This window comes from Anomalospiza imberbis, chromosome 3 (genome assembly GCF_031753505.1).
Source record: "Anomalospiza imberbis isolate Cuckoo-Finch-1a 21T00152 chromosome 3, ASM3175350v1, whole genome shotgun sequence".
NCBI classification, from domain to species: Eukaryota; Metazoa; Chordata; class Aves; order Passeriformes; family Viduidae; genus Anomalospiza; species Anomalospiza imberbis.
The window spans coordinates 36584430-36611351 of record NC_089683.1 but is presented as its reverse complement, the minus strand read 5'-3'; the positions used below and the strand labels follow the sequence as shown (position 1 = coordinate 36611351).

The window sequence follows — 26922 nt, the reverse complement described above, 5'->3', positions numbered from 1 at the left end:
AAGCATTGCAGAGTTTTCTGGCTTTGTCGGAATATTCCTTCTGAAATATTGCATTCATAATGCAGAGAAAGTGAGTGGATAAGCACCTACCTGTTAGGGATTTTAATTCATGGTGTTATCGGTGAGGCTTATTGTTATTTACTTTTTGATTTTGCTGTAGTGTGTCAGGAATAAACTCTAGCAGCATTCTAGAAAGAAACAAAGGAAACTAAGAGAATAGATTGATTGACATAGTGTATATTTGGCTCTAGATGTCTATACAGGAAAGTCTTAGGAGGAAGGAAACCATAAAAATTGAATTTCAGTGATGGGGAGAAACCTATACTTGAGTTAGACAGTAGAATAATTAGCCCCAGAAGCAAATGCAGGCAAATCCAAATACCTTTTCTTCTGAAACAGTCCACAAAGAGTGTGCCTTCATTCTCTAGTTATCTTGGAGACAGCTCTTCCTGAAAAACCTTGCTTTGAGAAGCTTTTTCTTAGATAATATTCAGTAGCTACTTGTAAATGTATGGACACTAAACTTAAGCAACTGTTTTTTTACTTATTTAAGTAACAAACAGTAACACTGACATGATGTAGGATCTAATTAATGCATTCTTAGCAAAGATGCTGAAAATGAATACAACTTTCCTTTTCCTTTCTAACCCTGGCCTTTAAATTTTTAAACTGTAGCCAAGTTTTTGTGAGACCAGATTGCAATGGTAAGAATAGACAGAATGCTTGAAAAAGAATTATTTAAATGCTTAGAAAATAGATAGAATTTTGATTAAATTTCCCAATACTTTGTTCATTGAATTAAGTCAAGATCAAGATTTCTTTGGTGTCATTATGTGTAGCAATGCTGTTGCTATTGATAAAATTTGTCATGGTAAATAAATATGCTGGTCATAAATCCTGTCCACAGCCAATGGGCTCATTGAATTAATGCATGAAAAATGTTTGTTTTAAATCCCTGTAAAACATTACCATGTCTGACTTTTCTGTTACAAACCCCATTTTAAAGTGATGTAAGGCTCATAGTCCATGCTGTCTCTCACTTATTAGCCTATTAACATTTTCTTAAAGTTGTACTGTGAAAGCTTTGAGGGCACAATTCATAGATGCAAGTGTTTAATTGCATCTCTTCTGTTACAAGTGCACCTGGCTGCCAGTCACCCTTCTGCCCTTAATTTTAATTCTGAATTATTTTCAAATGGTATCACCTGAAAATACAGATTTTAAATGCTTTTGTTTGTAATAGTACTCTGGAAAGTAAGGGCGCTCTGGGTATGTTTGCTCTTGCACCCTTTAGATTATTTCTTGTGAAGACTTACCTAACAAAAACCCAAATGCTTGTACTGGTGCTCGTGCTGTGTGTTATGTTCTCAGTATATATCACCTCATTCCTTCATGGCTCAGGGCTGTCAGGTAAATGAAATACAGACTATCCACTCAGTTCTGTCTTGCTTTGCTTTCTGCTGTTCAGTCTGAGAGAGGTGCATTAAGTTTGCTTTTTCTTCCTCCTTCAGTTTTTATGGTGCTGTTTATTGAGAGCAAGGGCAGCCTGGTAATGCATTTGAGTATCCTGAAATTCCAAAAGGGCAGCATTACAGTATAGGAAGAACAACTAATGGTGGCTTATAGGATGGAGAATCAACACAGTAAGGGAGTGATGCTGCAGAAGCTTTTGAGTCTGTGAAGTAGGATTGACATATTATAGCTAGTTGTCATTTTAAAGTCTTTCTTGCCTTATTCCCCTTCCCTGCTGATCATCTTTTATCTGTCATTCAAAACCTGACTTGTATGTCTGAGCACCACAATTTGAAAATCTTCTTATTTCTTTGGTAAACTTTGAGACAGCTACCTTGTGCTTGCTTCATTGTTATTCCTTGTATTTCAGTTAAGTGCACAGCAACTGAAAAGTAGCATTTCTGTTCATTTTTGCATCCCTTTTTAAAAAAAAAATCTCCTTTGCTATGACACATGCAAAATTTAGATTGTTGTTGAAAAGTAATAATTAGTACATGCTGACCAGGATGTCTTTGCTGTTTTCATGCTCTTATATTTTATTTAACAAGCTGCTTGTTGTTGGGGGAGCATTTTCTAGTAATTAGCTTGAAACTTGACTGTTTTACTTGCTGGTTAGATTGTGTGAAGAAAAAAAACCCATTGATTTCTTTCTTTCCCTTACATCTATTACTTTTATCCTCTTTTCCCAACCCAGCGGGCACTATGGACCACAGTGAAGGTGGTTTGTTTTCCATATTTTCCAAAATAAAGAAGGCTTAATAAAGTATTATATAGAAGCAAAAGGGAGTTAATTAAATTCTATCATGCATGTTTTATTCTCAAAATATAAGTGTTCTTATACTTCAACATGAAGTATGTCTCCCCAGAAACTTTTTGAATGGCTGATTATCATTAGTTGTCAGAGGAAGAGACACTGTGTTGCTCCTGGGAGAGAGGTACAGGACAAGTAGTTCTCCAAGAGTAGCTTTAGAAGTTACCATGATACTAAATCCTTTATATTTTTCAGGTGTTTGTGTCTTTGTCTCCGTACTCTCACTTGCTTACCCTGATGTGATACTTTTCCAGCAAACCATGAAACTTGTAAAAAAAAAAAAAAAAACAAAGTCACGCCTGAAAGTTTAAGTTGGGTTATAAATGAAAATAGCTGAGATATTTTAAACCTTAAATACGATTTGGAGAATAAAGCCCAAACCCAATTTTTTTGTTCTTCAGACCTCTGGTTTCCTTAAAGAGCTTTTCTCAGTATCTTTGTTAAACAATTTTCTGCTTCTCAGGATTCAAACCTTTAAAGCACCTCACTTTTTATCTGCAGTATCTTTTTTTTCTTCTTACGCTACAGAAACATATGATTACATAGAAAAACTGTCTCCTTCAGCTCACAGTTTGTGAGTCATTCTCATAGGAACTGCCAAGTGGACTTAAACCCAGCTTCTGTCTCAAGCAAATATTCAGATCTCTCAAAAATGTGGCAGTAGTCACAGTTGAAGTGGAAGGTGTAAAAAACTTTACAGTGGAGCAGGTTTTCCAGTTGCACTATCATGTCCAGTTTTCTAAGTACTGGCAGTGAAATCTTAAATAGGACTTTTCTTGTCCAACATATTTCAAAACAAAAATCTGTAGGGAAAATAGAGTATTGGGGAAATGTCATATGGAAGCAGTGAGAGTGTTCCAATGTTGTAATGTCTTTTCCCTAACGTAGTTTTAATTACTCATTTTTTACAATTAATCTAGCAACAATATTTCATTTTTTTCAGCTTTCTCCCTGTCTCTTCCCATCTTTTTCCTGTTTCCAGGGGAAAAGAACTAAAGAAATAGAAATAGTCAAAGTTAATCAGAAGGATGTAGCAAGTATAATAACTGTATATTTCAGGATTGTTTTTATGAAGGTTGAAAGCAAGACCTCACTAGTATTTTCTTTTTCATGCCTCATTGGAAGAGAATTGGGATTATTCAATCAGGAAGAGAGAAGGCTTCAGGTACTTGCAGCCTTCCAGTACCTGAAGGGCGCCTAGAACAAATCTGGAGAGGGACTTTTCACAAGGGCCTGTAGTGATAGAACAATGGGGAATGGCTTTAAACTGGAAGTGGGCAGGTTTAGATGAGACAGTAGGAAGACATTTTTCACTGTGAGGGTGGTGAGGCACTGGAGCAGGATGCCCAGAGAAGTTGTGGATGCCCCATCCCTAGAAGTGTTCAAGGCCAGGTTGGATAGGGCTTTGAGTGACCTGGTCTCGTGGAAGGTGTCCCTGCCCATGGCAGGGGATGGAACTGGATGATCTCTAATGTCCCTTCAAACCCACACCCTTCTATGATTCCAACAATTTTGAATAGCCTCACTGACTGTTATGGTCTAGGAGAGAATATGAATGCTGTATTTTCATCCTTTTTAGAATATTTCTCTTATTTAAAATAAATATGAAGAAGAATACCACTTTCTCTTGAAACGAGTATTACATTTTCAGTGTTTCTTACTCATAAGCCAACCATGTACATAATGAACTAGATATCTAAAGACAGTTTATGTACTGAAAGGATGGGTATTTACAAGTCTTCAGGTGTTATGAGCTGATACTTAATTTTTAGTTCGATCATGGTTTAGGCAACTTAGGTGGTTCCTTTTCTAAGATAGTAGTTGTGAATAAGTGCCAAATGTTACTACTATTCCCCCCCCCCCCCCCCCCGTTTCTAGTTTTTACAAGACTTCATACTAACTGTACTAGACAGTCTTATTTTAAATAAAATGAGGTGATTTATAGTCTAAAAACACTTGTGCCACAATCTTGAAATGGCTTGAATAATGTTTTTAAGATTAAGGAATTTTCCCACGGTTCTTTAATTCTCTGGAGTGATAATTCTTTATCATAAAGACAGCCGTGTGAAAACCCAGCAATAGCTGTTCCTATGAAGAGTCATTGTGAATGGCTGACAGAAAGGAAGAGAGTGTGAGGAGAATAGAAGTAGAAAGAGAAAATATTGACTGCAACACATACTAGGTGGTCCAATTAAGGTAAGACTACCTCTATGCTACATGCAACACAAGCACTAGGAAAAATAATTAGAAAAAACTGAAGCAGTAAATTCCAGTGTTTGACTTTGAAGATAGTCTAAATTCAGTGTAAAATAAATTATTAAAACTTATATTCCCATATGCAGTCTTTTTGTGTGTAAATATCCCATGGTGATAATGACACATCTATTTTATAATTAGGGTTTTTTAGAACTATGACTTTTCCTTCTGTAATTGAAGTGGGAAGTTCATCTACTCAAATTACCTGAGGGGAGGCAACCAGTCTAGACAGAACAGGATTCCTTTTCATTTTAATCATTTACGTCCCAGTAAAATCTCCTTATTGAGTTCTGGTTTTGAGGGCTCAGAAGGATTTCTAAATGAAGTCAGTGTACATGCAATCAATGAATTTGACTGAGTTGTCTGTTCTCTGAATATAGCAACTACTAAGCTTTCAGTGTCTAACTGGAGCTTTGTTTTCAAAAGGGAGGGCTTAGCTGTTCAACTATGCTAGATGCCTATTTCCATAATTCTGCCTCTTAATTGTCCAGTGTTGGTGATGAGAATAATAATTCAGTCACTTCAACTGATTGTAAATATTCTGCTTTGTGTACATTACCTTTATACTGGTGGTGCAAATTTATCATCCAGTTGCGATTACAGAGTTTTCTGGTTTTTATTGTGAATGTATTTAAAATTTTGAGCAATCCAAGAAGATTAAGGGAGAGAGCAATGTTTGTAGTACAATCTACTTTTTCTGTTTTGGTCATATCTGTTTAGTCACAGTTTTGACAGTCCTACTGTTTTGTTCAAGTTATGTTTACTTATAAAAAAACCCCATGGAGCTATATTTCTATGTTCTGTTAGACCTCGGTGTTATCCATTGGTTACTAACTTCTTTCGTTTGCACATTTTAAATTTTATTTTCAGTGATTATTTTTTAAGGAAATACCAGTAATTTAATATATGTCTCAAGCAATATTTTTAATAGGTCAGATTCTTCAAGCCATTTTTGTTCTGTGGTAAATCAGAGCAATATTCCATTGTACAAAACAACAACATATAAATTGTAATCATGTTCCTGCAGCACGTTGGTTGTATTATTACAATTGAAACAGTATTTCACATACTGTACCTCATTGATGCTAAGATAAACTTTAGAAGCCTTTTGAAACTGCTGAATTCTTTGCCCTTATCATACATGTTTTGAATATTTGAGTGAATAAAGTTAGAAGACTCCCAACATTTTAAGTTAGATAACTGCCAAAACTTTAAAATAAATTTTTAGATTCTATTGATTGTCATGCCTTTTGCCTTTTAGAAATAAAGAACTTAAGGGATATAATTCTATAACATTTTTCATTTCTCTGATACTTTACTTTTCTTCTTCAAAAAGAAAACTTCATAGGAAATGAAAAAAGCCTTTTAGGCATTGAATGTAGTAATAATCTTACTTGGAAACTCAAATAGCAGTTTTAGATTGTTTGTATATAAAGCTGTGTGTACAAAAAAAGCAGCATCTATAAAACCATGGTCAGAAGAAATATGTGCCAGATCATTAACATAAAACTAAAAATATTAGACTCTGTGGTCTTCAGAAGTTGGGAAAACTAATAATGGGCTTTCATTGGGAATACAGATGTCAGCTGTGGGTGCCTTGAATTGTCAATAATAACGTTAAACACAGGGTAGAATATCAGGCTGAGCTTATTCTTTATTCTTCTCTCAAAATCATGAAAGCTAAGACAGTTGTGACATATGTTCTACTCTGGCTCAGTAAGTGAAGACATGCATCGATGTATATCTGTGTGTGTGTGCTGAATTATTCATGTTTCAGGTACTGCCCTGGAGAAGCAAATGGAGCATGCTTTGCTGGTGGGTACACTTCAGCCATATCTCATGGAAGAAAAGAATAAATATTCTCAGTTTATCCTGGACCATGCCAGTTATCAGCTGTGTGCAGAGGCCTAGGCATCATTTTTCTTTTTACTATAGCTGCATTGTGGAAAAAAGCACGTAAATACCAAAATCAAAGATGAAATACTTTTATGGAATTTGGTGCCTGTGTAGCATGGCGTGTTCACTGCATCCCTGTAGGTAAAGGACTTTCCATGTAAGGCTTATGGAATTTACTGAGCTGTGGCCACGAGGTAACCTTAAAGACACAGGGGAAGGGAAACTCAGACATGGAGGGTGATGGTAAATCCTCATGGATACCTTTCTCCTTGTGGAGAGAGAGGCAGGATGTGCAACAGAAATCACGTTAGCCTCTCATCCCCGTCTAAGCCACTCCTGCCATCTTGCTGGATATATGGTCATATGTAATGACCTGGGATTTGAGTTCCTCACCTGCTGTAGCATGAGGTTGTGACTTCAGCACTGAACTGGGTGGAAGGCAGGAGCACAGACTGACACTTGTCCAGATTTGGTCTTCTGGCACCCATTTGGGGCATTGTTGGAGGGACTGGTCTTGTTGAGTGGGTGGGTTTTTTTTGGTGGTAACATTCTCTTCTCTTCTCTTCTCTTCTCTTCTCTTCTCTTCTCTTCTCTTCTCTTCTCTTCTCTTCTCTTCTCAACAATGGATATTAAATGACCTGCAGACCCTGTTTTTCAGTGTTTTTTAACCCATTTCTTTTTGTGATTTTTATGTGACTTGTTATGTGTGATTTGTGTTGAGAAGTTAATTTGAAATAACTGGAGTTTAAATTTAGAAATGTTGAGTCCTGGGTGGATTTCAAAGTTCACTAGAAATTTCATCTTGCATTTTGAAGTTGTGTGAAGGATGTTTTTAGATCAAAACAATATTTTGCAAGCCCACTCCATGCTGTGACCTTAGTGCAATGCACAGAGTTTCAGCAGGTGAAGAAAGCTCAGCTGCTCGAGGAAGAGGTGTTGATTCAACAGATGACTCTTCTCTTAAGGCTTGTCTAAATGATATTTTGCTTTAGGATAAATTTTATTTAGAGTGAGAGGCAAGTGTAACTTTCTATCATAGGTAGAAGATACATGCTACTTGTTAATTTTGTTTTACCCTTTGCTAACACACTTATTTTAGGTTAAAAATGTCTAGAACGGGAATTATCATTTAAGGTACTTCAGTAACTATGCTGTCAAGCAGTAGTGACCTTATCCTTCTCAGACAAGTAAAAACCTACATATTGGAATAAGATCTTAATTATCGGAATGCTTAAGTTAGTAAAACATCTGTATTGCCTAAAACATGCTATTACTTAATGCCTGGGTTTAGATTATATATGCATCAATGACTTGGTTTTTGACAATTATTAAATGTGTGCTTTATACACTAAATAATATCTTCCTGGTTTTGTCAAGGTCTCTGAATTATTTATTGCAGCCTACATTACCCTCCTACTTATTTGCTAAAAGCTAAGAATTTTATCACTTCAAGACTTTGGCTATGTCTGGGATAAATACGTTGTATATTAGCAACATTTTTTGTAATTATGGGAAATGTCTAATAACAAAGAAAGAGCCACTCTCCTACAATATTGCTTTTATTCAGTATGTCCTTGAGTTAAATTTAATTATGTGCTAATTTTCTTATTGTTAATATCCTGTGCTTTTGTAAGAAAGCTCTTTGACTTCTTAGTTTACTAGTCTGATGAAGAAGTAGCTTGGCAGCATTGTCTGTGTTTTCCTTTCTCATATGATCTTATGTCAACCTAGCTTTGACCTTTATTTGATGGAACCTACTTGTAATATACCCTTCTACTTAACAAGCTTTAAAATAGAAATATATGATTGGCAGAACTGCAGGAAATAATTAGTTCCAAGTAGGTGAGAAAAGTGAAAGGAGTATTTTAAGGAAAAGAAAGTGATTCAGCTGGTTTATGGTGCATATGAAGTTGCCTCAGCTTTTAATTTAACTGTTTATGGATGGAAATAAATTTAAATCACTGTACAAAACCATTTTTTGAAAGAATCATTGTAAAAAATCTTTCTAAAAAGCCTAACTGCTTATTGGTTTATTGGAAGCTCAAATGTATGAAATATTAATTAGTTAATTTGCTCTTTTAGACCTACTAATAAAATGTGGCTGAGTGGAAAAGATATTGTAGGGAAGAGAGCATGTACACTAGATCTTGCTGAAATCTACCTAGAGAATTATGGGGTTCTTTGAAGTTAGAAAAAAAATATATACACATTTCCCAGGAAAGAATTCTTCAATCAGTTTTTCAGTCAGTTGTTACAGGGGCTGAGATGTGTTTTCTGTATTTTAATTACATGTACAAACCAGGACAAGCTCAGTCACTGTATAGATGAGTACTCAAGTATGCTATACATAGGGGGAGAAATAAAAGAAGGAAAAAAGAAGGAAGGAAAGATTGATTGATTGATTTTCTAATATTTTGTCTGTGGCACTTAAAAAATCTGTAGATCATGTATCTGTATTCTGTGAAAAATGAATGAAGTGTGAACCACTCTCCTGCACCTTGGGTTTTTCCATACTCTTAATTTTCCATTCATTTGAATGGCTCTTTACTGATAACACCTTCATGTTTGAAAGGAGGACAACACTGAAGGCAACACTAACAGCCTGCTAAGCTTTCTTCTTCACGAGCATGAATCAGTGAACAGAGATTAGGAGACATTTCACCCATGGTGTCTGCCACAGGCTTTGTACAAGATGTGCTTCCCCACAGAGTGATGGTGGCTGTGCTGCCTGCTCTTATGTAGACAGAAGGAAGCAGGGTCCTAAAAGAAAGTGGTTGTGAGTTGCATGTTGTATGGGAGCAATGCATAATTCTTAAAGCTGTTGCCATGAACAACTGAGGAATTATGATAGGGGTCTAGTAGTTTCTAATGCTAGCAAAGAAATGTAAGACAAGCTTTGGGAGCATGAAATAGTAAAGATTTTGGAAAGAACTGATTAAATTAATGCTATTAAAAATTAGCACTCTGTTCTTCTCCTAATTGAGATACCTGTTCAGATACTACTTGCTCTCTCACCTTTGTATGCCTCATCAGAATGTCATTTTGCCATTTATTTTTTGGCCTTCTTTCCAGTTGACCACTTCAGATCCTCTCTGATCCATGTTGAGCAGTGATTTTTTTCCTTCAAGCTGCCTTTAGTATAGGAGGTACCTGGCAGCCAGTTCTTCTGCTCAGCTGTACTGCTGCCACTGATGTTTTGAGTCCCATGTATTCCCAGTTTCTTTTGGTCGTTGCTTTCAATTTTTGAAAAATTCTGGTTTGCAGGCCAAGGCTCTGTGAGCTAATTCCCTGTAGGCCATTAAAGGAACGGGTTTTGAAAATTATTTTCTTGTGTGGATGGGGTGGCAAAATGAGGGATGATCTGATATACATAACTTTCACTGCTTAATCACACTTGTAACAATGCAAATCTATGAGTTTTGTGTCTCATTGCTGTGAAAGTGACACCTCCGATTGGAACAAGCTTTAGAATTTATTAGTTGACAGTTGCTTGTTTTGTTCTAGTGATATCCATAGCATGTTTTCCTCTCTGTCTAATGCTCAAAATATAATGAACTCCATTACAAGCTGTAACTGGTCTGACAAATGCTCATACCGTTCTGGTGCAATGCACCAAATGTAGAAAGAGCAATGTAAAGCTGCTGGTTTATTTCAGATCTTGAAAGGTCAGGACATGCTGCTGAGGCATAGTGAGGGGTTTTACTGCCCTTTTTTGACTGAGTCATCCAATATCTTGCAGGGTTTTGTAGCCATTGTCTATTGGTGCATTTTCCAACTGCACCTATTTTTCTCTTTTCTATGACAGAAAAATGAACATTAATTAATGTTTCTTTCAAGGCGTCAATATACTGCACTCGGAGCAAGGAGTTCACTTAAATGTGTAAATCTTGTTGCTTTGTCATTAACAGTATTGTGAACAAAATGATTGAAATAACTTCAGAGGAAAGCTATGTGGAGAATTATAGCTGCCATATAAAAACTATAATTAGGGAGTATTTCAATTATTTTACTTAACTTTAAAGGTGTTTAGGTGTTTAATTTGTGTATGGTTGAATGCATATTACAGGTTTCTAGCTGTCTGTGAACTTTGATTTGGCTAAACCTCTTATAGCCGGAGAAAAAATGCTTGAAAAACACACATTTGGGAGAAATTTAGTGACTTGATAATACTTCTGTGTATCTGTAGTTTTCTAAATATTGTGTTAGGAAAACTTAGATTGTTCAAATAATTTGGTGTTTGATTTTAATACTTACTTTTGTAACTTGGCAGGGGCAGCCTGTTGGAGACTGTGATTTTAATGTCCGACTTGCATGTATAGAGAAAGAGATTATATTTCCACGACATGAAAAGATGAAGAGTGGTCTCATTGACAAAACACAGGAACCGTTCAGTGTTCGAAACAAACCATTTTTTGACATCTACACTTCCAGAAAGGTAAACTTGATTTCAGTTGTTTTATGTTGTGGTACTGGAGGCTGTATGACAGTGGTAGGCATAGGTTTTCCCTCAGCATTTTTGCTGTGTCTTCAGTGAGTTCCTCTGCTAACCAAATGTTCAGCATTTGTTGTGGAGTGACCGGCAGCTTGGGATATTCTGAAAAGTGGGGTTTTTTTTTGATTTATTACTTACTTGATGAATAACTCATCAAAACAGTTTTGAAGCTATCAATAAATATGAAGTACCAGGTAAAACTTTAAGAACATTGCGATCTGCATTTGAGATGATTGTGTTTCAAATGCAGTTCAGTCAACAATTTTTTACCCTAATGTGTTACCACCACCTTAAAAGCATCTTTGAGATATGAATTATCTATACACTTTTAATTTATTGGGATATTTGGGGTTGGTGTATGGCTTTTTTAGTGTTTTTTCCTTGGATTTTTTTTTTGGTTGGTTTGAGGTAGGTGTTTTAAGTGTCAATCATGATAGACTCTGAAGCCTTCTACATTTTGGAGTTTAGGTTACACATTTTTCTTTATGTACAATGTACATTATAGGGTATTTTTGTGCTCATTTAAATCAGTCTTACCTAGTGAAATATGTTCTTTTTACCACTCTTACAACAGGAAGCTTCTTGGGAGGCTTGAAATCTGATCATTGTTTTCAATAAGCAAGAAGTTTTATGTCAATATTTGAGAATTGTTTGTGTGCCCTATGATAACTGTAAGGAGTTTTAGGTAGCAGTACCAGTATTGATGTGGAGTTTATCTAAGGCAATATTGGTAAACACTTTAAAGAAAAAAATATTGGTTCAAAATAGATTTCAAATCCATATCTGCTCAAAATAATAGTATTCATAAAAATATATTCTCAAAAGTTCAATATATAAACTAAGAATTATTGTTGCTCTTACTTACCTCAAAATACCTTTTTCATTTCATTACTTCTGTGAATTTGATGAGTATGATTCCAGTAGCACTTCCTTAGCATTATGAAAAAAGGCTTGCATTTTCATATTCGTCATAAATTTGTGAATTTTTCATTATGTATGGTCAGAATAGACTATAAACAATAGTCCAGTCTATTGAATCATTGCCTTATTCTGAAAAAAGACTATTTAAAAATAGTATTGTTTTGCCCAAAGAATCTTTATCCTATTTTTATTTAGTCATCTCTGCAACTATAGCAACAAGTATAGTGATGAATAACTCATCAGTATAGCTGAAAAAGTGAGCAGACTTCCTCTTGCATCAATGATGAATGTCTTGAGAGGGTTTGCCAGCTCTGTGTGCAGGACAGCAAGGTCTGCAGGAAAACAAGGAATTCCTTCTATCCTCTGAGTCTGTTCATATCCATCAATCCCTCTCCAGAGACGGGTGCTGCTGAATGGATCCTAAAGGATGATAAGTGGGACCTGCTTAGGTAGATCTTCTCCTTATGTTCAATTAGACATTTTTCTTTTCCAAGAGGAGTTGGATCCTTTCATCTTTAGAAAGGATCTAACAAGATCCTTCCTTTCTTGACTGTAATGACCAGCTTTGTGGTGCTTAGTTGCTGGCTGGGGTAAAACCACCGCAAGATCCTTAAAGATTTATACCCTTGAGTGGTCTCAGAAAAGCTGTGATATTTTTAAGCCTGGGTTTCTTCCCTACTTTCTTCCCAGTGTATTTCACTGAGAGAAATAATGTGGCTTCTTAAGTCACCCCCAAGGCTTGTTGTTTTCAAAGATTAAGGTAGCAGTCCTTGGACACAGATAAGATGGCTCTCTGATTGCACCAGCATATTCAAGACTGAAAAACAACATACCTTGTCAGAATGTTGGGTTTCAGAATGGGTTTCATCAAAACTTTAGGAGTATGACTTGGAGCTGCTTGGGTTTTTTTTTTTTTTATTTTTTTCCCCCCAGTGTAGCAGGGGTTTGCCTGGGATCAAGAAAAGAATCAAGTGTAGTTCATCACATCCTTTTTTTGTTTTGAGAAGCTTTAATTTTTGAAACATGTTCTCACAATGCAGTTTGAACTTCACAAGAAAATGCTCTAGACCTCTGTTTCACAGCCTCCCTCCATCATTCCTTTCTATGATTTAAGACATTCCATTCCATTCTTTTTATTAAAAATAATATATCAGTAAATGTGTGTTAGATTGTTTGGACTGTAGGAAGATTACTCAAAAGGCCAGGAGCTTCACTGCTATAGTTAATAGCAGAAAAAGTGGCTAAAACTTTTAATTATACCAGAAAAAATGAGTGTTTTCCATGTAGACTTAGTTATTTTCAATGAAAAAGTGAAAGTAATTACTTGAAACAGCAGTAAACTTTGTACTGTGTTATATAATACATCCACTAATGAAAATGTTCCTCGTGTTATGGATTTGGAACTTTAATACCAGAGTTAGGTACTGGCTGATTTTTTGGTTTTTAATCTGGAAATCATTTTACTGTGAAATGAAATGCACTTTTAAAGTGCAGTTATGAAGTATGGCAGTTGTGTCTTGAGATTTAGTTTTGGATTTTGGAAATAAGGGCTGTGTCTTTATAATATTGCCTTCAGTGTTATTTTAATATGTTTGGATGGACTTTTATTTTTTGTAAGACTGAGTTTTAGTGGTAAGACAAAAGAAAAGAACAATCACTGGGGAGCAAGCTGTGTATTCTCAGAGTCTCTAAAAATATTGCCTTGTTGAACTCTAATATTGATGAAGAAAGCAGTATCACTAAAGTTTTTTCCTCTGTAATCAATTAAACACATATTAGTATTTTAGTGTTAGCTAGGAACTTCCTTTTAATGTAACTTCAGGTTCTCTTAGACATTTTTGAGCAAAGTTGAATTTTTGGTGTTTGTCATTACACTTTCATGATTGGTCACTTTTGTTGCATAGCTTGCTTTCCTTGCATTTATTGATTTGCATGAGAATTCAAGGAGGTGATATGGTCAAATTCTCCCACCCATTGTGAAAGGATTGCAGCAGGCAATGGAAGAAGCTGAGTTTTAGGTTAGTTCTTTAAATGCTTTGTATTCTTAGGCTTTGAACCATGGCCTTGTATTTACAAGAATATTGGGCTTTTCAGCAAAACATTATTTTCATTATATTGAGCAGGAAGTACAGGTACATAGAAATAATTATATTCTTGTAAGTTGTCCAGCTCTTGGCTTTCCTTGCTTAAACCAATTCACAGTTCTCTTGCAAGGCTTTTTTGTGTGGACAGTCTCAGTCTGGATGTCATCACTGAAACCCATTGTCTACTGAAAATTCTGTCTAGCAGGAGTAGGAAAAAAGTTCCTTTCTGTGCAGTCTGTGGTCCCATGGAGAATCGTGCCCATCACTCTCAATGGAACAAAAGGGCTAAAGGTCAAACAATGATACAGGTCAAATGAACAACCTTTTGCAAATGTTAGCACACTGTATGTCAATGACTTGTCAGTTCTTAGACTATTATCTGGTTTTAAAATGACAGCTTGTCCTAGAGGGATTAGAGAGAAGGTAATAATGTCTGCTGGAAGATTAAATGGTCTAGGATCCTTTTAAAAGTTTTCAGTCAAATCTGTGAACTGACAGGTGACTTTGTTCTCCTGGTTTATTTGACATTTGGATTTTTATTTTTACTTTTTAAAAGTGCTTTTGTTGTAGTCAGGAGAGGTGGAATGTTTAGAGTTTATACCAATAAAGGTATAGATCCTGTTGAGATGGTTTGCTTTGAAAAATTAAGCGGCTGTGGACTTCTGATGATGCCGGCGAATGTGTAAGTGCACATTTTGCTGATGTTCATGTATTTTGCAGGCAGCTGTAAGCTAGTATTTGCATGCCCTAAAAGTGTGAACCTTGATAAAGAGCAGAATATGCAGACATTGCTCATCCGTGTCTGCCAAGAGAGCTGTTAACCAAAACTGACTGAAAATGACAAGGCCCTGTCTTATGTCTCCAAGTTGCCAACAGACAACATGTGGAGAATCTTTGCAGTCATGGGACAGAAGACAGAAGAATTGCATGGCAACAATGGTGGTTCCAGAAGTGTCAAATTCTCTATTTATTGAAGATCTTGAATTCCCCATGTCAGTGGAGAGGGAATGTTACAATCTGGAGGTTTTTTATTGCCAAGAAGACTTGTTTCCTCTGTTTTTATTTTTGTTTTGATTTTCTATGCCTTCAGGAGTAGTTTAATCGGCTCACCTTTCAATCCTGCATTTCCTGACCTGGAGTTGGCAGCCATTCTTCATGTCTGGCCTACATCATATTCTTCACTCCATCTGTTCCATTCCAAGGTTTTGGCCTATTTATCACCTTTTAATTGTCTTCTAACTCATGTCCCCTCTATCATTTTGCTTCTGTTCGTTTTTATTTCTTCATTTCTTACATTTCTTCCTCACTTACTCCTGGTCCATCTCCCCAAGAATGGAAAGTTTAATGGTGTAAAAGCAGTATTGCCTTATTCCACCCTTAGATGCTTTTGTGCTGGTGTAACCTTCACTTAAATCTTTTTGGCATGCTTTTCTTTCTGTAAACACAAATAATCATTGACCTGAGGAACTTAGCAAACAAATAGGGAATAAGAAGTTGCAAAGATGTTACCTTATACTAGAAATTGAAATCTTCATTTGGCAGCTGTCTTATATCCCAGCATGTAGTACTTCAGCCTGATAGTTCAAAGTTATTTTACCACATGAATTGTAAAGGTAAGTACAGCCAGTCAGCCCAAGTGGAAGCCTTGTAAATTGGAAGATGAAATAGGTGACTAAAATGCAGATCTTGAGCTGAATATAGGTTACTGCCACTTGAAATTCAGTGCTTGAACTGCAGCTGTTTCATGCAGCCGGCTGCAGCACTGCAGTGATGTGAATACTATTTGGTAAACATAATTTCTGTCAGTGGGAGGTTGAGGGTAGCAAGAGGCTTTGTAGCCCAGTGCTGGTGGGGTGTTCAGTTGCCTCTGACTGTTCCTTTGCTTTCTGTGGGACAGGGAGGCAGCAGCTACTTGCTTAGTTTTGGGTTCTCTCAAGCTAGGGCAAACACTGACTCAGCTGTGGCTAACTTCTCAGCCTCCTTGCTTTGCTGGAGTCACTTAAGGAGACCCGTTCACGGAGAAGAATCTGTGTTTGTTTCCTGGAGTAAACAGAAGAGGATTAGGCTACTTGCTTTTGGTTATTATTTATGATGTTGAAGGTGAGGTATAATATTTCAGCACAGTAGTATTTTGGTAAGGAAAGAAGTTTGTTGTTTTTTTTTTTTGTTTAAGAAATTATTCACACATTAGTTACATTTTACATTTTTCAGAATGTGATCTACTGAAGTTAAAAACAAAGAGTCTTGGATATTTCCATGAAGGATTATTTTCATAACTTGTGGCCCATGTTAGATATTGCTAGTGGTACAAATTAAATTAATGTAGAATGATTCAAGTATGGAATATACAATTAAATTCTGACTTGTCAAACTATTGGGTGAGAAAGAAAGCATTGAAACTAGTGGAAGAATAAAGGCTTATGGATGAAGTGTTCTGCTTGGTGCACATTGTTAAACATCAGGACAGTACATATTCAGTTTAGCTTTTAACACTTTAACATTAGATTTGAACATTCTACCATTTTTGTAAATTACTTATTCTGTATTTTGTACAGTGGAAATACTATATGCCTTTCTAAGTAGGAAAAGTGTCTTTAACAATGATTTCTTCTTTCAGTTTTATGGTGTATTACCAAACCAGGGAAATGCAAATCTGTTTGGACCTAATTACCAATTGGTATGCCAGTATGAACAATTGAATTGTATATTTGATATCTTCTGAATTAGTTGGAAGACTCAGCTGTGGTGACTAAGTGGGTCGCTCCACTCATTAATTGAGGGGCAACTGTTTAATATTGTCCATTGTGCCACTTCACAGCCTGTCACTTTCCAAACTGCCTTCTGGCAATGCAGCTCCACAGGGAAGCCATCAGCCTTCTCCTATTGGAATGACGTTCAAGAGACATGCGCTTAATTTGGATAAAATGAATAAAAGCACAAAGAAAATTATAAAGATGAGGGCGAAATTTAAAGCAGTTTATTATGATGCAAGATTATGGGACATCGCTGCTAGCTCTTTCTTTTCTTGTAATATGCTCAATTCTGAGAAAGAACCCCAAAACCAGACCTCAAACAAAATTAATCTTTAAAATAAAGAAATTACAAAATCTTAGCATTTTACTATTATGGCTTTACAGTTTTAATTTCAACTTTGTTGCAAATAAAGCCCTCAAGTGCCATTACATAGCAGAAGAATCTGATTTTTTTAAACATCCAGAATTTAAAGTTAAACTTTAATTTTTGTGTTAAAATCAATGCTTCAGGCCCAGTATAAAATATTAGCCCAGTTTGAATCAGAAATTGTAACAGTAAATGTATAAAAACATTATTTTCTTGTATATCACTTTTGTGTCTAACTGAATTACTGTATATACAGTTTTGTCTTTGTTGACAAGTCTTATTAGAAATGTTTAATAAAATAAAATCCTCAATTATCTGACTTAATTAAGACAGACCTATCCACAATTTTGGCAACCAGAGACCAGATTATGTTGGAAAAATTTACACAGGGGCTGGATAACAGATAAACCTTATCAAGTATGTAACTTTGGAAGATCATTCAGGCCATTGTACTCAACCCAGTGCCATTCTTTCTTTTGCCATCAGAAGAACTATTGAATGTAGTATTTGGTCAAGCCCAGAGTATTGGGGAGCTTGCAAGCATCAGTGTAATGAGAGCCTTGCTGAGTTGAAGACATTACAGACTTTACTGAGCATCTTTCATCCATTCAGGAATGTCATAGATTGCAGCTAATGTGTAAATAGTTCAAAGCATTTGTTAGTGGAACCTGTTAAATCTCCTCCACCTCCAGCAAGACTTTTATCTCAGATGGGTGTGTTCTGCCAGGTAGGAGAGCGTGGGGAGAGTGATGTGGGCAATATACCCTGTGCCTGAAAGAAAGAAAAGGAAGGCACTGTGCAGTTTGAAATAGAGAACTATGAAGAGCAGAGTACATGAAATGGCCAAGCCATGAAATAGATTGCTGTTTCTTCATCAGAAAAAATAAATATGAAATATTGCTTTTTGGCAGGGTCATTCCCACTAAGCTTCAAGGAGTCCATGTTTCTCTAATTTTGAAGCTATCACAAAAGTAAATTAGAGTTTCTTGGAGGAGCTTATTTCTCTTATTTGAAAGAAGCATTTGGAAACATCGTAGTTAATTGATGTCAGATTCACAATTGTGTTTTTGAGAAGAGATTGACAGTGAGAAATGCCTCATGCTTATTTTGAATTCAGGAATGCAGATGTGCTGTCAAATTCAGCATTAACACACATAGTGCTTATGTTATTCTTGGGTATTGTTTTGAATATATTAGATGCGTAACCTTTGGAGTTGTTCACTCAGAACCAGCACATGGGGGATAGCTCACTGGGGCTCTTGCTGTAGCATGCTCTAGGTTTTTCTAAGATGTCTCCAAATAATTAAGAAACATGGCATATAGCTAGTGTTATTAGCATAGTTGAAGAGTGCTGTTAATGAATTAGCTGCAAAGCCAAGAGGATTAAAAAAAAAAAATTCGAACCATCAAACTTGATTCCCTGCCAGCCTCACAATGTATTTTACTCCTGTTCACAATAGCATTTTTCCCCTGTGTGGCTGGGTAGTGAAATCAAGCTAGTGTGGTTCTTAGATTTTAACATCTAAGGTTGCATCCTAACATACTTTTTCCTAAGATGTGCATCATGGCACAAAGCAAGCTACAAAGAGAAGGGTTGAATCTCTTTGGCTTTCTTGCTTGGCGGTGTTGCTCATTCCCTATCACATGAGTATAAACTGGAATTTCTACTGCCTGGAAAAAATATGTGGACTCCAGTGAAGACTTTTCTGCAGAATTGCTGTTCTAAAGGATAATGAAGAGTGGTGTCATTAGAATGCTAATGACTAGTAGTTTGGGCCCTTGTCAGTCACTGTCTGTGAAATTATAAGAGCAAATGGTTGAGGAAGACACTCTGCAGTAGTCGTGGTTCTTGGAATTATGTTATTTTAGGTCTATGGTCTGATGACTAGCATTAAATCTTCAGCATATTTAACTTTTACATATTAGACACAAAGGAGTCTGGGAGCCCTGCACATCACACTTTTCTGCAGGAAACAGAATACTTGGAGCTAAAGTGCAGAATGCAGGTACCAGTGGCAGCCTAGATCCACAGCCTTTCAGCTTCATCCACTTGGAATGCAAGAGGGCCATCAAATGAGAACATGCTTATAATACGTCTGAGAGGGCTGTTGTAGTGATAAGTAAATGCTTCTTACAATGCTCCTGCTGAATTTCTAACTAGATGTAGACAGAGGAGAGTACATAGTTGCCGGAGCAAACCCAGAATTAGATCACCTTCCTTTCTCTCTGTACATACACCTGTCTGTTGCCACTTCATGTTATTTCAGCCTTACTGCTTACACTGTTCCTAGTGCAGAGCTTGTGGAGGTTCAGTGGAAGTGCCCAGGAGACTTCCTGTCCTGTTGTAATGGGCTGTACTTGGGAGAGGTGACCCCGGTAAATCTGACCTCCACAAAGTTCTGGGAAATACTAGTAAGTGACCCTTCCACAAAAGGATTTCTTCTTGCCATTATCTGTAATTAAAACAAATGGAAGGCTATAAGTGAATGGGTTTTTTTTTTTTTGTGGAATATCAATTTCAGATTGAGCATCCTCTAACAGTGTTTTGCTAGGTGAGCCATTAGGACCATATGTATTTGAATACCATGAATGATGCTCAAAAGGGTAAAAAAGTGTATTCTCTACAGGAATGCTTGCTAAACATTCATGGAGGAGTGTAGAGAGGAAGCTACTCTCTTGCATGCTACTCCTCTTGCAAAAAAAAATTTGTTGCTAGAAACTGGTCAGACTGTGAAGTATTCAGTATTATTAAACATACCTTCTATTGACCTTTCAAAAGAGAGAAACATGCCTCACATGCTCACTTTTTTTGGGCTACAAGTTTCCTATCTTTAGCAGGTATTTAGTACTGGATTCTGGTCTATTGTGTTTAAAATAATTAGGGTATTCCTTATGGAATTCTTAAAACATACTTCAGTGACCAGTTGTTGCCAATGTGTTTTTGTTGTGACTGTTGGCTATTCGTACACCTAACAGATGGCACTCGTGTACATTGACAAGCTGTGGGATAGCTGAGCATTACTAATAAAACCTATCACATGTTAAACTTGACCTGACATTAATCAAGTTTTGAATGCTACAAATGATTCATGGATAATAATTAGTCTCTTGATCATATTAGTGAACATCAGTCTCACAATGCTGCCATTATCTGCTTTCATTCTTATAGGGAACAAATCTATTGCCATAATTAGGTGTTTTTCATGTCTTTTGAGCCAAAATGTTCTGTATGATTAACTTGGTAAAGAGGTTATTTTTAGTCTTTCAGTGTGATTGATTTCAGAGCTTCTAGTAAATTAACAAATTGAAAGGCTTTCCATAAAATAATATTTTATAAAAAGTATATATTTTTAAATTTTATCAACTGAAAAAATTCCCATGCATCTTTACACAGTCATTTGATGTATTTTTCATCACCATATGATTCAGCTGTTGCCAGAGATTACACAGTTCAAAATACTGATGATTTTGTTAAACAGGTGAACCTTGAGAGTTTACTTTTACTCTTTTTGTTTAGTTACTGGGTTACTGGTTGACATCAAGTACTTTCAATATGTACTGTTCATACAGACATAATAATGTTTGCAGCTTTTCTCTGTTTTTGTCTAGAATTAGCATCTTGAGTTGGATGGCTGTGTGAAAGCTAGGATTTGAGCTTTGAGCATGAATTTTTTCAAGGATTTTCATACAGTTTTACAGCCCTGATTTTACAGCCCAAAAGCATGAAATTTCTTTTTAAGTAATGAGCAAGTGAGAAGTTTATACTTTGTGTTCCTTATGCAGTTAGGGCAAAGTAGATAATTTCACTGGTTTACTAAAAATGTAGCAGTTATCTTCAATATGTGTTGGTTCCTTATTAGCATAGGAAACTTCTTTAAGCAATTACTTCTTGGAGAGCTGAGATTTTAATTTATTTTCTACAGTTTTTGATCCTACTTTTCCATTATGCATATTTTAGATCATTGGCATGGGCCAGGAAATATTTTGTTACTTCATGATTTTTCCTTAGCATATTAGCTTAAGAATATTTAGTATAAGCTGTGGTTTTCTAACTGTACTCTCGGTTATTATGATGCATTTTCTTTCTTGTCTTTTATTGCTGGTAAGATAAACATAGCTAAATACAATGACTAATGAAGGAGGATGCATTATAGAATTGGACATTACCCTGATGGAGATACACGTCAACTGATACTGTTCTTATCCCATTTATTTGACGTAAGGCGGCATATCATATTTTGATTAGGAAATGAGACTGATGCAGGGGAAACCAGGTCATGTTAAATTATTGAAAATCTGCTTTTCAACATTTTTCTAGGTGATTTGGAGGAAAACTTGAAATCATATAAGTGAGAGATCACTTGTGATTTTGAGAGGGAAATGAATGTTAACAATGAAGTAGAAATCTTTACTTTATGACCATGTGTTAAGTCACACTCCTGAGACCATGGGCTGTGATTTCAGGATTTTCAGAGTTACTTGGAAGGAGCCACTTTGAGGCAAGCAGCCAGTTGTAATAAGCCATTGGCTGGTCAAATATTTTGGCAAGTGCTCAAGCATGCAGAGATCTCCTTGAAAGGAGACTCCTGTGAAAGAGAACAGGGAGTGCTTTTTTTTTTTTTTTTTTTTTTTTTTTTTTTTTTTTTTTTTTTCTGCTGTGGCCTTTCTGGAATATTCTGTGTAGTCTAAATGGCATGGTTTAATTTGATAAAAACATGGTATCTGTGGGATATCTTTTGAAGACACATTGAAATATTTGAAGAGTTAAATATGCTTCCTTGTGAAAAATTTGAAATGTGAACCTTGTTTCTAAAAAAAAAAAAAAACTCTAAGAGATGTCTTGGTCAGAGTCTGAAAAAAGGAGCAAGGAAGAAAAGTTGAAGGAAGAAAAAAAATTGCTGAGAAATCGGAATTAATATTTTAATTGCACAAGCAGTACTTCGTTGGACAGCTTAATGAAGATTGTGGTTCTCCATCACAGCATGCTGTAATTTGAGATTGCAGAGCTTTCTAAATAAACTACTTGGCACTTGAGCATATCACTTGAAGAGGAACTTAAATATGCGTGAGAGGAGAAGGTTTCATCCTCATAGCTGTCTGAAAGTTAGTCTGAAATGATGATCCAGATTATGTCTGGTTTGGAGCAGGGAGGATAGGAAGCAATAGAACTGCCAGAGATGTGTCTTTGATCATCTCCCATCTGCCCCCAGATTGTTAATTTACACTAGGTTTGTTTAGATCAGCTGTTTTACTTGCTAAAACAAGTAAATGTTAAATGTTAGATGAGTTGTTGGAATCCTGAATGTGAAAAAGATAAAAGTCGCATGGATTGAGTTTCATGTGTTTGTTTTTGGTTTTTTTTTCCCTTTTTAAAATCTATACTTCAGAAGGTGTGTTCTCCCTTTAATTCCTAAAATCATGAATTCCTAAGTCGCTAAAATTTATTTTGAAAGTTTTACCATGCATTTGTAGTAATACAGTCAGTGAAACGAAGTCAAAACTTCTCAGAAGACTTTGGTTTGGGCTCTATTTCTGCTAAAATGTGAGCTAGCCAACTTCTATTTGTGGAAAGTTTGAGATTCTGCGTTTAGTTTTTAAATAATATATGCAACTTTTCTCCCCTATGACATAGTTACTCACATGCTATTGGATGATTTTTTGCTTTGAGACTGAAAGCAGCTGTTCGGTTCTTAATACTTTCTCTGCTTTTAGACACAAAACAAACCAAAGAAGACTGCAGAACAGGGGAAACTGGAAAGATCCTGGTGAGGAGGAAGGAGCTACAGCCATAGCTTAGAGGACCACTTCCCTTACTTGACATTTCATAATATGCATTTGATGCATTTGAAAATATTTTGAAGCATTGCACAGCAGCCTGTGTATCATCTGAAAAGAAGCTTATACCCCACCAAATGCATGCTTAGTTCTTTTTCAGGAGGCCTCCTTTTCAAAATATACTGTTTGAAAGCTGGAGTTTAGAATGTTAGTAGTTTGGGTGGTAGCTCCATCATTGCCTGATACAGACTGATTTATTTTTGGGAAATGTGATAGTTGGGATGAATCTGAGCCAGACTATTTTTGCATTATTTTAAATGATCTTAGCATAAAAGTAATTCTGTGGAATTTCTGATGTCATTCAAAAACAGGATTTACGAAGATTTATGTAGTAGGTTATCTACAGAGATGTATGAGCTCATGTTTATATAACTCAGCAGTTGTCAGGATGTGAGAATTTCTTTGAGGCTGATGGAGAGGGCTGTCATCCTTGGAGAAAGGGATGGTCCTTTAAGTTGGACTGAAACCTAAGACGATGAAGATGCTGGCTCTGTAAAGTTAGGAATGACAGTAGGCGCATATATGAAGGTGTTTTATGTTCTGGCTGACTGGCAATTCAATTAATAGTTTATTTGTAACTAATACTTTAGAGTGAAGTATGTTCCCTGTTACAGCTCTCTGTAGAGTGAACAGGTCCAGATGACCAGTAATTTGAAGGCTGATCTGGAAAACTTAATGACTGCAGGCAGAGTTGTTCTGTCTTGACTTGAAGTGAAACATGTAGCAGTTCTGAAATTGAAAAAGCAAGGAAAAGGGACATGTATTTGACTTGTATTATAACATTCAAAGGGATTTTTTTCTGTATCCCTAAGTATTTCAGGAGGCTAGCAAGCAATGTCAGTTTTGAATCAGAAATTCAGACTAAATGGTTAGCAGTATTTGCATATTGTGACACAGGAGATCAATAATTGCGATGTGTGTACAAGGACCTTAGTAATTTTTTTTTTTAGAAAGTCAGTATGACTTTTCAGAGTCCTCATTATATTTTAGAATCCTCATAATTCACATTGTGTTGTGTTTCCATGAGATTTTTTTTTTTTTTTTTTGCTAAGGGGAAGGAAAAGGCACAGTAGTAACTGCTGGACTTATTTATTTTATGAATAATGTAATATCTGTGAACTCATAGATTTATGTGTCTTGGCTCAGAAATACCAAAACACTAATGAAAACCTACTAGCATTGTTTGGAATCTGTATGCACCTAAATTTTCTCCCCTTCCTGCTGAAGGAGCAAAGTGATTTCTTTGTTGGTATAAGTACAGAGAGATCTCTAAAGCGTGAATTTTCAATTATCCATAGAAGAACTGCTGACTGGTTCAGTGTTTTAGCAAAATCAGCTTCAGCAAGTTATTAGTGCTCTTTCGCTGCTCTTCATCTCAGTGGTTAAGAAGCAAGGAGAAATCCTGTTACTCATCAAACAGCTCCACTCAATCCATGCAATTATACCATTCTTTTACTTAGAGAAGTGTTAGATGTAGGGATAATTTTAAATTTAGTTGAAAAGTATGAAAGGAAAAGTTTTAAATAAACTGTAATATGAGTATATGGCTTATTGCAGTGTTCACAGGGAAGAAGGAAGCTGAAAGGAGTGAACAAAGGGGATCTCAGGTGGAAATAAATGCCATGAGGTAACATGGGATTGGATGCCAGAAGAGCTGGTTCACATGCATCATTTACCCATCTTTTATAAAATGTCATTGAGATGCATTGCACTTTATCTGATCCATGGCAGTCATCCCAGTCAAACAGGTGTGCCATTTATCATGGCACCGATTAAAAAAGACCATTCTGTTCAAGTTAATTAGAAATTTGAACATGTGGAACGTTGAACAACTTTTTTTAAAAGATGAACCATGGTATTTGCATTTGAAGTTCATAAACTGAAGAAGTGTAACTTTTTTAAGAGAAAAAATGCTTGCTTGTATGTCAGACATTCCTTTTCTGCTCATTTCCGTGTCATTCCAAACCTTCTGCAATATTCAATGTCTGTGTATTCTGCTGTTCACAGACAACCTTTACAGAGTTTTAATTTTCAAGAAAATTTTTATGGGAATAATGCCAAGGAAAATGTACATTCCTTCCTCCATTCCCTTCCCCCAGTCATTAATCCTTTCTAGTGAAAATTCCTTTCTAGAGAGAGTGTTATCATTCAAATACATGTAATTGATCTAATGAGAATGAAAGCAGAATAACTGGGAGTACAAAGAAGTGTAGTTATCTGTTGAGGCTTGTTCTGGATTTAAAGTCCTTTTGTCTTTAATGTCGAATTGACACTTGGGAGGAGCTGTTTTAGTGAAAATGCTGTGGACCTCCAAACAGAACATGTTTGACTCTGAAACTGGATGGGAACTTGATGGGACAAATGCCTTTACATTGTGTAATTATGGCTAAGTAGTGAATGAAAAAATATCAGAATGTATTTCTGAAATGGAAAAAATTAAATTTATATTTTCCTCTCCATTATCAAGTTGTAATAGCACTTGAATATAGTTTTCTAAAACTACATGTTCACCAGAGTGGAGAGAGTTGCCAAATAGCATGATAATTATTTTTTGCTTTTGCACATACTCCAACTTTGAAGATTGTCTCTATATTCTTAAGTTTTATTTTGGGATGGAATACATAATTCAGTTTTGTAAGTTCCAGCACTGAAGTAACTGTCTCCTCAAATTATAATTCCCTTAACAAGTTCAAAAAGAGGCAGAAATAGAGGTGATTGATTTTTCTCTTTGCCACTTTGGTTAATGCCTTTTGATAAGTTAGTCAGAAATATATAAAAAGTAGTCTCAACTAGTTTGAAGTTTCTGTTTTGTTTTTGTTTCCTTGGTTTTTAGTTTGTTTGTTTGGTTTAAATATCATTATTCCTTAATATTAACGTTATTCGGCGAGAGGTTTTTTCGTACCTGAATTTAATGAAATTAGTCTTGTGCATTTTTTAAAGTTTGAAGCATACTCTTATTACAGGTGACTGGCCAGTCAGTTTTGGAACTGCTAAGTAACTTGCAAGTGATCCATGGAAGACTTAGTTTGTGTAGAAATTTAAAACCCCCACTATTTAAAAAACTTTTTAGCAAGTGTTTAAATGTTTTTCCAATGCACTCATTGCTCTAATAAAAACCAAGACTAACAATAGATTTATGAAAGAAATTGGGATTATTTTGTTGTTATTTTGTGTAGTCATATGGTGGCAGATGCATTACATTGTGAGCTTCAGCAGTAAATTTCAAAATAGCAACAGGTTATAATAGCAAGGTGCAGCTTCAAGTTTCAATTATGGATTTTCTCTTCTGAAAAATTGTGTTTCATTGGATAGTTTCTTACTCGGAATTAAATATTCTTGAAGTATTTTTCCACTTGAGAGTACTCTCATAGTGTGTTTTTTCCAGTTAAATTGTATCTAAAAGTTGAATAGTGAAAGCTTTCCTTGTTGTTGGAGATATAGGCACAAATACAGGCTAATGGCTGGGTAAGAGAAAAAGCTAACTTTTTATAGCAAAATGATCAGTCATTCTGTGCATACAGTTACAGGTTTAAGTGAAATAGATAGACTCATTATTGTTTGAAGTATTTGGCCATCAGGCTTTTGATCCACGATACATAAAATTGCATTGCTTTTACTTGTACAGCCTTAGTAGGATACAAATGTTAGTTCTTAGCTCCTTTCATACTTTATTGACTTCATTTGAATAATTTAGTCATAATTTGGTCAACAGGTTATTAAGTTGAGCTCCAGAAAGAAAATAGTACAAAATTTTCTGTACAAAATTTTTGACCAGGTCAAAATTATGGTTTTAAAACTGACTGTGATTTACTGATTCTGTATTTGCTATGTTTTATCACCATGTGGTTACTTTTATGCCAAAGTTTTTTCCAATATTACTAAAGGTATCTACAAGTTCAGGATAGATTTTTCAACTCAACAGTAAAACAAATTGAAGTTAATAAAGAGATATTTTGGTAATTCTTCTAATTTTTGCCATTACATGTCAGTTGTAA

At 35.7% G+C, this 26922-nt stretch overlaps 1 protein-coding gene across 4 annotated transcripts in view; it reads left to right on the top strand.

Moving 5' to 3' along the window:
* The window catches only part of RNGTT (RNA guanylyltransferase and 5'-phosphatase), a 168700-nt gene that overhangs the window by 51696 nt on the left and 90082 nt on the right, over positions 1 to 26922 (top strand). For all 4 annotated transcript variants that reach the window (XM_068184019.1, XM_068184021.1, XM_068184020.1 and 1 more), the window contains exon 11: positions 10746 to 10910. In XM_068184019.1, the coding sequence (XP_068040120.1) occupies positions 10746 to 10910 (165 nt within the window). The remainder of the gene's footprint in view (positions 1 to 10745; positions 10911 to 26922) is intronic.